General features: G+C 46.2%; 1 protein-coding gene across 9 annotated transcripts in view; it reads right to left on the bottom strand.

Annotated features, from left to right (window-relative positions):
• Positions 1-13,421, bottom strand: part of TIAM2 (TIAM Rac1 associated GEF 2) — a 226,013-nt gene that overhangs the window by 100,503 nt on the left and 112,089 nt on the right. For 5 of the 9 annotated variants that reach the window (XM_032407593.1, XM_032407595.1, XM_032407592.1 and 2 more), the window contains exons 3-5: positions 8,913-9,079; positions 6,676-7,818; positions 562-997 (exon numbers count right to left, since the gene is read on the bottom strand). In XM_032407593.1, the coding sequence (XP_032263484.1) occupies positions 562-997; positions 6,676-7,812 (1,573 nt within the window). In that variant the 5' untranslated portion in view covers positions 7,813-7,818; positions 8,913-9,079. The other 4 variants (XM_032407591.1, XM_032407596.1, XM_032407598.1 and 1 more) reach the window with 3 other exon arrangements.

Raw genomic sequence — 13,421 nt, forward strand, 5'->3', positions numbered from 1 at the left:
AAAAAAAAAAGAATAGGATACTCAGGATCTACATTTGGTTACTTATTTGGAATATTTTTACCTCCAGATGCAGAAAAAGTATTAAAGAATGGTACAGAAATACCTATAAAATGATAAGCTGTAACTATTAAATTCAATCACTATGTATTAGAACGAATACTATATATGAATATTATATAAGCCATATTATCCAGGTTTGAGAAAGTATCTGTAGCAAAGCATGCTGGGAGATTTTGTACCAAATCCCTTCACTTTTTTAAAGATTTATTTACTTATTTATTTGACAGAAAGAGAGCACAAGCAGGGGGAGCGGCAGGCAGAGGGAGAGGGAGAAGCAGACTCCCCGCTCAGCAGGGAGCCCGATGTGGGGCTCGATTCCAGGACCCCGGAATCATGACCTGAGCCGAAGGCAGTCGCTTAACCAACTGAGCCACCCAGGCGCCCCTCAAATCCCTTCACACATTGACACAAATTAACCCTGGACTGACTGGCGCCTCCTAGGAGAGGGGCCAGCTGGAAGAAATGATTCCAGTGGCCCCCTTGAGTCAACAATGCACTTACCTTTCAGTGTTACCCAGTACTGTTTCCACTTCCTCCGGGCCACCAATTCAAGCTTCCTTTCCTTCTGCAAAGTGACAAGGGGTTTGAAGAACAGCCATCCAGCTTTTCGGACCACCCCTTGCTCCTTCTCGAAGAGCAGATCAAGTTGCTCCAAAGAGCTGAGGGACCCGCTGCTGGAGTCCGCGGTTTCTGTGGACGTTTCTACATTCTCTGTGTTGGTCCTGCTCATTTCTAGCTCCCGCATGAAATTCTCATAAATGTTCTGTTGGAGGGGATCACTGCCAATTGCATGAGCAGATTCGCTTCTCTGGGACAGGATCTGAGCTGAGCCCCCAGACCAAGGTGAAGGAGACACCTGGAAGGGCCCCTGCGTGTCCACATTCAGTCCATCTGAGCGGCTGTCAAAGTAGTCACTGCCTTCCTTGGACCTCGGTTCCTGTGAGCAATGCAGATGACCACCCATCAGAGGTTACGTACATCCAAAGCATCCCTTCCCCAACCCTGCAAATGTATCGTACTGTTGGTTGCTAATGCTGCTGCCAAAAAGCAAGATTCTTTTAACAAAAATGCATCTTCAATCATCAAGTCACCAAACCAGAAAGAACTGGAGAAAGAGTGTTGCCCCGCCCAATCTATAGCCAGTGGAGTCAATGCTTAAAGATATGAACAAAATACTCCTGACTATCCTAAATCTAACCTATGCTGAGAATCAAGAAATCAACTAGCATATTTATAACACATCAGTGAAGATTTCTAGGCTGACATTGCTTTGCTAACTGTGAATCAGGGTCTTCCTGGAAGGAATTCGTGCTCTTGCAGTCTGTCTTCCTCCTGGATCCTTTTAAAGCTAAGGTAGAAAATCTCTAGTTACAGGGTCAAGGCGGGTAGGGAATAGGAACTAGGGTGTTGTTAGGTGTTATTATCAAACTTCTCTTCCTCTGCCCAAAATAGTCAGTCCCCAGCTTCTCCCTACCTCCACCCATATCAAGACTTGAGGATCTCTAGCATCTTATTTTCCTTCTTCAGAGTAAAAACCATGCACCTGGGATTCTTCATCTACAAAAAGTATTTGCTAGTTAACTGTTGTTTTTCATAAATACTGTTTTTTTTTTTACTTAATTTGGGAATTTCTTCCGTAAAATGAATATATTCATTCACTCACATCCTTTCATTTGAACATCTATTTTATTCTAGGTATTGGGGATACCAAAGACATGATTCTTAACTTCAACGTGTACTACAACATAAAATCAGACATAGGCAGCTCTAAATAAAATTAATATTTTATAATAATGGCTGCACCCTATGAAACTACAATGCACTGACAGTCAGTGGCCATGCAGAAAGCTGGAAACGTGGACTGTGTCCTCATTTAGAGAAGTCTAGTTATTTGAGAATAACTTTCAGACAGGCCATTCACTGGTAAACATCAGTAACTACATTTTCCAGCAGAAGGTGAGCCTAATTTAAGACTCAAAAGACACTAACGTTCCAAATTTAGAGCTTAGACTAAGGTAAGTCTGCAGAGCGGTGCTAAGCACACACATCCACTCAGCTGCTAGTAGGCTTTCCATTATATTGCCTTACCCATTAAAATAAAAATGAGGGGAAACTGAGTCAAGGACCACCGACCAAAGGCCTTATTTTGAATATTCCACTGTGTGGAGGGGTTTTCCTTCCAGACATTCCATCCAGAAATCCAGTAGCAAGTATTTGCTATCTTTTGTAGGAAAATCAACTGGAGAGTGCTTCCAAATACCCAGGGGCTATAAACAACAGGGGCTATAGCCCCAAGCACAGCTATTACTAACAAAAATATTATTTTCCACTTGCATTTACACTATGTCCCGTAGTCGTATTTATTTATACACAGATGCTTATGCAAGAACAGAGCAAATAAGCCAGCTGTGGTGAGTCACTTAGAGAAGAAACTTTCAAAATAGTGTAAGATTTTTTTTTAATTGTCACTTTGTTGCTCTTCAAAAACTCCTAAGAGGTGAAGGAATACTTCTCATTTAGCTAGCATTAACATCATTTCAGCTATGAGTATGACTCTGACTCACAGCCCCCAAACACTGGGATGCCTCGGATACCCGGCACAAGCTATAATGGGGTGTTTCAAAACAAGCCAAACTGCCAGAGAAAAGACGCTTAGGTGCCAAACTTAAATGTGACCTATAAACATTCTTGACAGTGTTTCTCATAAGAGAGTCTTCCAGTTGTAGTTGTAGCACTGACTTTTAAATGTTCCACCACAGCAAAGTATGACAAATTTTCCTCCATAAGAAATGGGAAAATATTGCATTTTAGCATTTATAACGGAGTCTTAGACATGACCTTTCCCAGTTTCTAACACATTTCTAAAGCTTTCTATGGAGAATCATAATAGCCAGTGACTGATTTTCAGGCTAACAGGAATGAGGGAAAGGACGTCCATCCCTAAATCAGCTCAGCTAGATTTCCTGATCACCGTGCTATGGGCGTGAAACCAAGGAGCCGTGTTATACGTGTACACAAAGCAGTCTGATTTCCATTTCTCTGCATGCAACTGGATAATCCTAAGCAATGGATAATCTGACTTCATGACCAGGGCACTACAGCAAAGAGGAGAGAGGGTCTCAAGAGAGTTGAGTCACTCTCGGGAGCTAAAAGAAAACTCCTGATCATCATCATTCCTCACTTTCTAGGTAAATGTATCAAATTCACACCTTGACATTCTTCACATGCCTTTTTCCTTCATCCCACAGTAGAGACCACCAGCTCTCTGGGACCACGCAGCCCTCAAAGAGCCGTGAGGTCTAAAATTAAGAGGGCCCAAAGGCCAGGGTCTCTGCATCCTGAACGTTCTCTGTCACTGCTGCCCACCAAATATGCCTGGCCCTCCACCTGGGCCCAGGGCAGGGTCATTCCTTCTCCCTCTCCCTCCCCCTCCCTCCGAGTTAGGTATGACCATGTGACTTGCTTTGGCCAATAAATGTGAACAGAAGTGAAACATGGAAGCTTTACACACGATTTTCTTTCTCCTGCTGTCATGGCTTGTGGTGTTCCAGCTGGAACTGCTCTGTGGCCCTGGGGTCCCAGAGAGGAACAATGCAGACCAGAGTGACAGCATGGGAAAGAAAGAAACTTTGCTCGTGCTAAACCTCGGAGATCTGAGAGCTTTCTGCTACCTCAGCATAACCCAGCCCACCCTGACTGATATAACTGAAAGTTCACCCAGGAGAGGATCAAGGACTCACAGTACAGCTCCATTAATAGGAAGGGTTTATTGGCATCAAACACATACTCCTCTCTAGCACATTCTCTCTCTCTGATTAGTTTGATATTCTTTTTCAGTTGTGCATGTTTTTTCACTAATGTATCTGCTTTTAGGGTCTAACTCACCCAACTGGTTGAAAGCCCTAAGAAAGGGTTGCTCTTTTTATATCACTTTTTAAAAGTCATAACAAGTAAATCTATCCATCATGGTAAGGGTTTCTGGACCTTGGCCCTGCCGGCAGACAGAAGTTTGTGTGCATGTGAGAGAATATGCATTCATTTGGTGCCAATATTATAATACACTGTCAGAGGGATGCCTGGGTGGCTCAGTTGGTTAAGTGTCTGCCTTCGGCTCAGGTCATGATCCCAGGGTCCTGGGATCGAGCCCCACGTCGGGCTCCCTGCTCAGCGGGGAGTCTGCTTCTCCCTCTGCCTGCTGCTCCCCTGTTTGTACTCTCTAAGACAAATAAAATCTTCTTAAAAAAAATACACTGTCGGGACGCCTGGGTGGCTCAATCGGTTAAACGTCTGCCTTCAGCTCAGGTCACGATCCCAGGGTCCCGGGATCAAGTCCTGAATCAGGCTCCCTGCTCAACAGAGAGCCTACTTCTCCCTCTCCCTCCACCTGCCACTCCCCCCTGCTTGTGCTCTCTCTCTCTCTCTAACAAATAAATAAATAAAATCTTTAAAAAATTAAAAAGAAAATACACTGTTGGAAATTTTGCTCCATGCACTGACTACATTTTTAAGGATCTAAATCTGATCTTTGCTGTAAATCACGAAAGGAAAACAAAACAAACAAACAAAAAATGACCAAAAAAACTGGCATACTTGCCAGAAAAATTCATCTTGCTCACCTTTATAGATTATCAATTGTGGGAAGATAAGCAAAACTAAAAAGCTGCCTGCATAGGACATTGTTTAAAAATCCAAAGCAGGGGCGCCTGGGTGGCTCAGTCGTTAAGCGTCTGCCTTCAGCTCAGGTCATGATCCCAGGGTCCTGGGATGGAGCCCCACATCGGGCTCCCTGCTCAGCGGGAAGCCTGCTTCTCCCTCTCCCACTCCCCCTGCTTGTGTTCCTGCTCTCACTGTGTCTCTCTCTGTCAAATAAATAAAATATTAAAAAAAAAAAATCCAAAGCAGTTTACTTTAACATCCAATAGGCCCAAAGTAATTACCAGTAGCTATCAACAGTATCTTGGCCACGTGTCTAATTGGAAAAAGCTCACGTATGAGGTTTAGCAGAAATGACTTTGGCCCTGGCTTCTCCACCAACTAGCCATGTGTCTTCAGGGAGGACCCTCAAATTCCTTAAGCCTTACTTTCTTAATTTTTAAAATGAGGGGAAGTCCTTTCCAGCTTTCAAGTTCGGATTCTTTGATTATATAACCAGTCTGTTCTTAACTCCACAGGCTTACAAACCATTCAGAGCGAAGTGTCTGGATGATCCAGACTTGAAGGTCACCTCCCATGGGGGCAGTGAGGGCCCGAACGGGACAGAACGCCGTCAATACACAGTGACTACTGGTCTGCCTTTAGCCAAACTGAAGAACCTGAATGAGACTCGGTACAGCAGTGTGTGAGCCAGGCCACAAACGTGGACAGGTGAGAAACATCCTCCATGCAAACAAGAGATGTGGAATAACCAGCTCAATGCCAGGATCAATTAGGGGCTAAACTAATGTAAAGTAAATGGTTGAGTATAAAGAAGTGAGGAGTAAGGAGTCAGCAAATTACTACATTCGGGGATATGAAGAGTTCCGTGGCAGGATGGTGATCATCTGTTCTTTACCTCTGGGTAAAGGGGCAGCCAGGGGCAACGAAGCACAACACGCGAGGGGTGCTGGTGGTGTACCTCATGCATGAGAAGGAAATAACTAACGGTAAGTTTTATAGATCTAACACAATCTACTCAGGGAAGTCATCTTCTTGTTCACCCCTAAAGCGCTATATAATTTTGTAATTACGTATCTATCTAGGATGGATAAAATGCAGTTTTACTAGAGACAAACTGCCCACTCAAATTCTCTTCAATAATGTGACTTATATTGTGCAAGCTAAGGAAAAAAAAAAAAAGCTTTCTTCCTTCTACAAATAACTAAAAGCAGAAACAAACAAAAAAGTCACAAGCAAAACAACTAAAAACCTAGCAATTGCCACTAGTTACCTAAAAAGGCAACCTATTACTCTCCCTCCCGGTGACTAAGCCACTTTGTTTCCCCATTACAACTTTATACATCATTATTATGTATAAGTATTATCATCATCACAATTCTTATTTTTGTCAGGCATTATATTTCTGCTATTACATGTTCTTGGGTACAAGATGTTTTCAAAACTGTTTGCTATCCCCATTGTAAGGTGGTGAGATAAGATAATTTTTTTTTTTTGATGTACCAAAAAAATGTTAATTTCCCCAAAGTGATGTCAAGTTCAGGAAGGCGACTCATCCCAAAATAACGATCTATCTCCCCTTTTTGTTTAGGCTTCAAGAATGACATCTAGCAAAATTCTCAGATGACCAATTCATTGAGGAATTCTCTGGAACGCTCTACTAAGGACAGTCTGGCCACGCCTTTGGACGAGGCCTGTGGCGTTCACACCAGAGCACAGGAGGTGAGCTCACACAGAATCAGAGAGCGTGAAGCTGTGGGTTAAGAGTAAAAGTGTACATCTGAAGCAAAAGAGAAAAACCACCACCACCCCCCACTGCGGCAAACAAGAGGCGCCTGGTCTGAGACTAAACCCTTCGCTTTCCTGAGCTCTGTTAGCCTCAGGGCAGCTTCTGCCACACTCCCATTCTAACAGACCAGGCAGCTCGAGGGAACCTTCCCTTCCACCCTAAGGTTTACTCACCTGGAGCTTCCTTTTCTTTCTGGAGAGGCTCCCCGTCCAGTCGCTGATGCGGCGCATGCGGGCTTTGAGCGTGTCCTTCTTGGAGGCGTCCTCGGTCAAGGCCTTGGACTTGCGGCAGGGGAGGGTGAAGGACGAGTACGGGCCGGGGTCCCTGCGCTCCACCCGGGACGGCACGTCCATGTCCGAGGCGAAGGACACGCGGTGGCTGAGGCTGGCGTGCGCGCCCACGAACTCGTCCGACAGCCGCAGGCCCGAGGGCGCCGGGCTGGGGTCGGGGTAGAGCTCCCGGAGCGAGGACAGGGACGAGCTTTGGTTGAACGGCTTTGGGGCCCCGGGCGGCGGGAAGTCGGCGCAGAGGCGCGGGGCGGGCGTGCCGGGCACCAGGAGGGAGCCCTCGGCCTCGCTGGCCTCGCTGGCCTCGCCCGTGGGGCCCCAGGGGGAGTCATACCAGGACGACTCGGAGCTCAGGGAGCTGCCCTTGCTGGAGCGCGGGCGCGAGTCCGGGGGCGAGTCGGGCCCGGGGCCCAAGGTGGGCGAGTAGCGCAGCAGCCGCACCGGGCCGCCCGCGTCCCCCGGGGGCCCTCCGCCCTGCTGGCCGCCGCTGTGGAACTCGACCCGCAGACAGCCGTCCAGCCTCCCCAGCGTCTTGATGAGCACCCTGGGGCTCTTGCGGTCCTCGTCGCACGGCCTGGCTGCCACGCTCTCGTCCCTCCCGTAGCAGTTGAGGAGGTGTCCATTGCAGTCCCTCGAGGCCACGTGGGCGTCCGGCCGCTCGTGGCCGACGTAGTGGAAGCCGTTCCCCGCGGAGAAGGCCGTGCTGCGGCTCTGGAAATCATTTCCTGAGGCGTCCGTCCTGTGCTTGGCGTAGGCACTGCTTTTGGGGACTTTGCATGTGGGTCCGCCCAGTCGGGATGCATAAGGCTGATTGCTCTTAAAGTGAGAAAGGCAGCTTCGGGCCAGGGACCTGGACTTGTAACCCGCTCCGCTGCTTCCGTGCCCCCATCCGTGCAGTGACTTGTCATCTTTCGCATGAATGCTGCGTATCTTCAGGGAGCAAGGCTTTTGCTTAGCACCAGTAATAGTATTGCTATGATTTTTAGATCCTTGAAGGGTGTACTGACTTTCAGAGTTCCCCATTTTAACCTAAATTAAGAACAGTAGCATCAGTAAGAAACATGACCTAAGTTAATTCCATTATGACAGAATTGTCTAAAAAACAAAAAAAAAAGAAAAAAAGTTCCACACATTACAAAAGAACCAAGCAACTTTTTTTTTTTCCTCTGCCTCATACAACTCAGAGAAGTAGGGACAAAAGTTACCTACTGAATTGGTTCTCTTCGGGCCATGCAGGTCATCAACCAAATAAACAATACTGCATGCCTGTGTGCTAGTTGCGTTAAGCACATAATTTGTTGCAGGATATTAATTCAGACATTGAATAGGCATAAAGGTCAGCTTAAGGCAGAGACCTCCTTTAGGCTTGGTGCTGAGAGGTTCTGAATGACCCCTGAACAGAAACATGAGGGAAAAGCATCCTTGCTCTGGCACTCCGATACACTGATTCTTCAGTGATCAGAGAGAGTGATTTCCATTATACACAAACTACTAGAAGAGCAAATACCACACCCCAATAGAAGAGACTACTGCCCATTTTTAGTAACACAAGTTCAGGTACCACACTCTGTTGGAGCTTTGATATATCACACAGAGTAGGAACACCACAAAAGGAGTCCCCCAAAACTAGGCTGAGATAAAAACAGGGGAGGGTAGAGAATAAAAGCTCTCATTTGGGGCAGAAAAACATTTTAATAAAACTAATCTCTAGTGCTTCTCTAAAGCCTTTGAGGGTCCTCATTTTGGAACACGATGAGGAATAAAGTTGGAAGCTGACTTATCAGAATGTGGATGTCTGAAAAAACTTTAGATTCTATTCATTCTCTGTAAAATCCCAATGTGTTCAATGGGTCTGTTAGTTAAGCCAAACACGCAAGTCGAAATTTGAGCCAAACCTTCCCCCTCCGTTTTTCACTCTAACCAGTAGGTCACTATTTGAGGCAAGTTAGAGGTCATGTTTCCAGTTCCACTTCAAAATATGTTTAGTAGGTTTTTAATTTTACTTCTTTTACACCTAAGAATGTACAGCCACGAAACAAAAGTCAAATGGATTGACTTTTCTTTGGTGGGAGTCAGCAAACACATTTTAAAACAAAAATAACCAGATCGAACAAACTTATTACCTTAATCACAGTCGTGCCCCTTGAAGTGAACCACAACTCATGTGAGCTGGCGTTACCTGAAGTTCTAGTCTGTGCGCCGAGGAAGATTAACAGTCAGTAGGCTTTACAGGGTCCTAGAACAAGGCAGCATGGTTAACAAGTATGGCAAGTGAGTCCATGAAATGATCCTGAAAAACAGAAATACCAGAAAACTGTCAAGCATTTTACACCAAGCTCCCAAAAGGTAAAAACAAAGGTTTCGTGTAAATGATATGAAGAAACCACCAGTGTCCAGAATCAGTGTCAGGATAATAAATGAAATGTCTGTGAACTGCTTGATTCATCAGAGGTGTTGGAAGGTATAAAGGAAGCTAGAACTGCCCATCCAATCTCGTAAAGGCCATTAACTCAACACACGCTCTGTAGGCAAATGCGTGTCTTTGTTTCAGGGGAGGGCAGGTGACGGCGCTGGCATGAGTCACAGCTCATCTGTCACCACCATTAGGAAAACAACTTGCAGACTCTGCACGCTGATGGGACGGCAGGAGCATCATCCTGACAGGACAACCGCGCATTGTTCTCTATCTGACTCAGCAGTAAAAACAAAATGTAGAATCGCAGTGAAACAGTCCTTGGACAAAGTAACTTCCCTTATAGAGGTTGGCCCCCTAAAGGAGATTAAAAGTTCCTCTCCAGCATATGTTTGGGCTTTTCTGCACAAGAGGCAGGAGCAGGAGACCCACCTTGGAGGGTGGGGGGATGACAGGCTGGGGGTGCTGCCATCTGGCGGTGTTCACTCCAGAACACAAAGCCTCAATGTTCCCTGCAGACAGAGAGAGCGGAGCAGTGGGCGTTCAATTGTGACTTTTTTTCCCCCATTCAAAAGAAAAAATTATTTGTGTTAAAATACACATCGCGTAAAACTGACCATCTTCACTGTTTTATAGTGCACAGTTTGTAGTTAAGTACATTCGTATGGTTATGCAGCCGATCTCCAGAACTCTTACCTCACAAAACTAAATCTTCCCACCCCCCTCCCCGGAGCCCCGGCACCCACCATTCTATCTTCCGTCTCCATGAATTTGATACTCGAGGTAGCTCATGTAACTAGAATCACACAGCATTGGTCTTTTTGTGACGGGCCTACTTCCCTCAGTAGAATGACTTCAAAGCTCACCCATGTTGTAGCTTATGTCAGAATTTCCTTCCTTTTCAAAGCTGAGGCATAGTCCATTGCATGTATACACCCGATTTCGTTCATCTACTTACCCACCAGTGCACACCCAGATTGCTTTCCACCTGCTGGCCCCTGTGAATGATGCTGCTATGAACACGGGTACACAAACTTCTGAGACCCTGCTTTCAGTCCTTTGGGGTATACACCCAGGACCGGAACTGCTGGCTCCTACGGTAATTCTGTGTTTAATTTTTTTACGAACCACCACGCTGTGTTCCGTAGTGGCTGCACCACCGTACCACCACCACCAGCGGTGTGCAGGATTCCTGCTTCTCCACACTCTCACCAGCACACGTCGTTGTCCGGGTGTTTGACGGCGGCCGCCGACACGTAGGACGGGACCCCTCCTGCAGCTCCAGTGTGCACTTTCTCTAGTGACTAGTGCTGCTGACCATCCTTTTATGTGCTTGCTGGCCATGTGTACGGCTTCTCTGGAGGGTTATTTAATGAAGCACCGGCCCTAAGTTTCTCCAATAAGGCCAAAGACACAAGTCTGCCTGAGACTACGGTCTACTCTCACATGTATATTTTAAATTGGGGGGTGGAGAGGGGGGATGTCAAAATGATCTTTCACTTTGGCAGTAGCAGGAGGGTCTACGAGCATCTCACTCACGGGGCCTGAAACGGCACCTGCTACGCTACCGACCACTTCTCGTTCGGTGGGCGCTCACACACATATCTAAAAGAGGGAATAGCCGCTGGGTGAGATGTCGCTGAAACATGGCCCCCGTGACCACTCTGACCCCGGAACTGGATCACAAGAATCCCACCTTTTTTTCTTAGAAAGGGGGAGGGGCAGAGGGAGAAAGAGAGAGAAAATCCTAAGCAGGCTCCACGCTCAGGGCAGAGCCCGACACGGGGCTCCATCTAACGACCCTGAGATCATGACCTGAGCCAAAATCAAGAGTCAGACATGTAACCAACTGAGCCACTCAGGTGCCCCAAGAACCCCACCTTTTAAAAGTTCAAAATCTGGGGCGCCTGGGTGGTTCAGTTGGTTAAGGGTCTGCCTTCGGCTCAGGTCATGATCCTGGGGTCCTGGGATTGAGCCATGCATCGGGCTGCCTGCTCAGTGGGGAGCCTGCTTCTCCCTCTGCCCGTCCCCCTGCCTGCCTGTGTGCGCTCTCTCTCACTCTCTAATAAATGAAATCTATAAAAAAAAATTAAAAATAAAAGCTCAAAATCTTAGTTGTATTTTCTCCGCTACATCTTGAACTCGAAGTGGCCAGAGTCACTCCTGGCGGCTGCCAGGGAGACCTCTCCCACGAACAGATAGCAAGGAGCCTCTGTGCTTGTTTACTTTGCTCAAGACCAAGGCCCGGTGATGACCCCAAAGGTGAAAGGCTCCACGGTCACTCACCCACAGCTGCCTCCTCTGTCAGGCCCTTGTGATCTGAAGGCCACATGCCCAAAGACCAGCACACATGGTGCTCACGCCAAGCTCTCCAACATCACTGGCACTGGCAGGACCACTGAGAGGCCCCCTTTGTCAACTGCTCAAGGACACACAAAGACCAGGATTCAAAGCCACAGAATGGCTCCAGGGTGAAGCTCAGTCCCCAGCAGCAGATTATAACCTCAACTCTTCTTACTACTTTTGAAATCAAGCAGCTTAAGTTTCATGTCATGATATATTTCAAAAACATAGCCCTGGACCCTGTCCCTTTCCAGACACTGTCCACCCAAGGCCTGCAAATTTGGGGCTCATTCAGTACACACCTGGTTGAACTAAATGAACCAACTTCGCACGGTAGAAGGTTGACTCGACCACAGACTGAGAGCAGGAATCATTCCCAACTGGGTCTGGCCAAAAGACCGACATATATGCCCACGAGGACATGTTTCGATCATGAACACAACACTCCTTAGGGAAAAGCAGACGGGGGATGACAGAGGCGGAGAGCAATGTGCACTGTTGCCTATGGGAATGCCTACCAGTCATTCAACATCTCCAGCCAATCCCGGCAGGAGAAAACCAGCCTTAAACTAGAACGAGAAGAGTTTACTCAATATTTATGAGGAATCTACTGACAGGAAGGGTAATCTCTGAGGGAAACAATTATCCCTGAGGAGTATGGCAAAACTGAACAGATATTATCAGTCATGCTTCAGCTATGATTTTTGTCTGGAAAAAAAGAGAATAAATAGGCCAAGTGTTCAGCACCCCTGACTCCTTTACTAAGGGAATTTTATGGTAGTTAAAAACTTTTTTGTTGAGGGGCGCCTGGGTGGCTCAGTCGTTAAGCGTCTGCCTTCGGCTCAGGTCATGGTCCCAGGGTCCTGGGATCGAGCCCCACATCGGGCTCCCTGCTCTGCGGGAAGCCTGCTTCTCCCTCTTCTACTCCCCCTGCTTGTATTCCTTCTCTCGCTGTCTTTCTCTGTCAAATAAATAAATAAAATCTTTAAAAAAAAAAGAAATGGTTTTCAAAAAAAAAACTTTTTTGTTGATAAGAGAGGGGGCTGAAAATACTGAAACAAGAGATTCCCTGTGAACTTTTTTTAAAAAGAGAAGACATAGTTCAAAGCCCCCAGTGTCTTTAAGTAGAAAAAAATACATATTGGGTACACTAACCTGTAATAATCCGTAATAGGAATGCTACCATGGAGTAACACATATTAGATATGCTAACCTACAACTGATATTACTAAGGTATGCAAATATGCATCCAGACCCACAGCTGACAGAGAATTTAGTGAAGTCATTCTGGATAAAGGATACACTGCAAAGATTGTATGTACTGAACAAATACTGCATGTTGCATAAACACTTTTTTATAATAATTCTTTTATTTATTGGATAATAAAATATCACAATTTTTAAAAATGGACCACAATCTCATGAACCTAAAAGAAGAAAAAAGTCCTTCTCTTTTGTTTTTTGCATTCCCTTCCAATTCCCAATTATATAAATGTGCTATGTAGCTTTTTAAGCTAAAATCACAAATAAGAATGATGTTAGTTCTTGTTAAAACTGTGATCAATGGGGGCACCTGGGTGGCTCAGTCGTTAAGCGTCTGCCTTCAGCTCAGGTCGTGATCCCAGGGTCCTGGGATCAGGCCCCGCATCGGGCTCCTTGCTCCACGGGAAGCCTGCTTCTCCCTCTCCCACTCCCCTGGCTTGTGTTTCCGCTCTCGCTATCTCTCTCTCTGTCAAATAAATAAATAGTAAAAAAAAAAAAAAAAAAAACTGTGATCAATGACCACCCCCAGAAATGTCCAACAATGTGAAGGAATCCACAAATATGTCACCACAATCCCAACAACCACTGGGACCTACTGAAATCCACAGCAAAA

The sequence above is a fragment of the Phoca vitulina genome, unplaced genomic scaffold, assembly GCF_004348235.1.
Source record: "Phoca vitulina isolate PV1807 unplaced genomic scaffold, GSC_HSeal_1.0 scaffold9, whole genome shotgun sequence".
In the NCBI taxonomy this organism is placed as follows: Eukaryota; Metazoa; Chordata; class Mammalia; order Carnivora; family Phocidae; genus Phoca; species Phoca vitulina.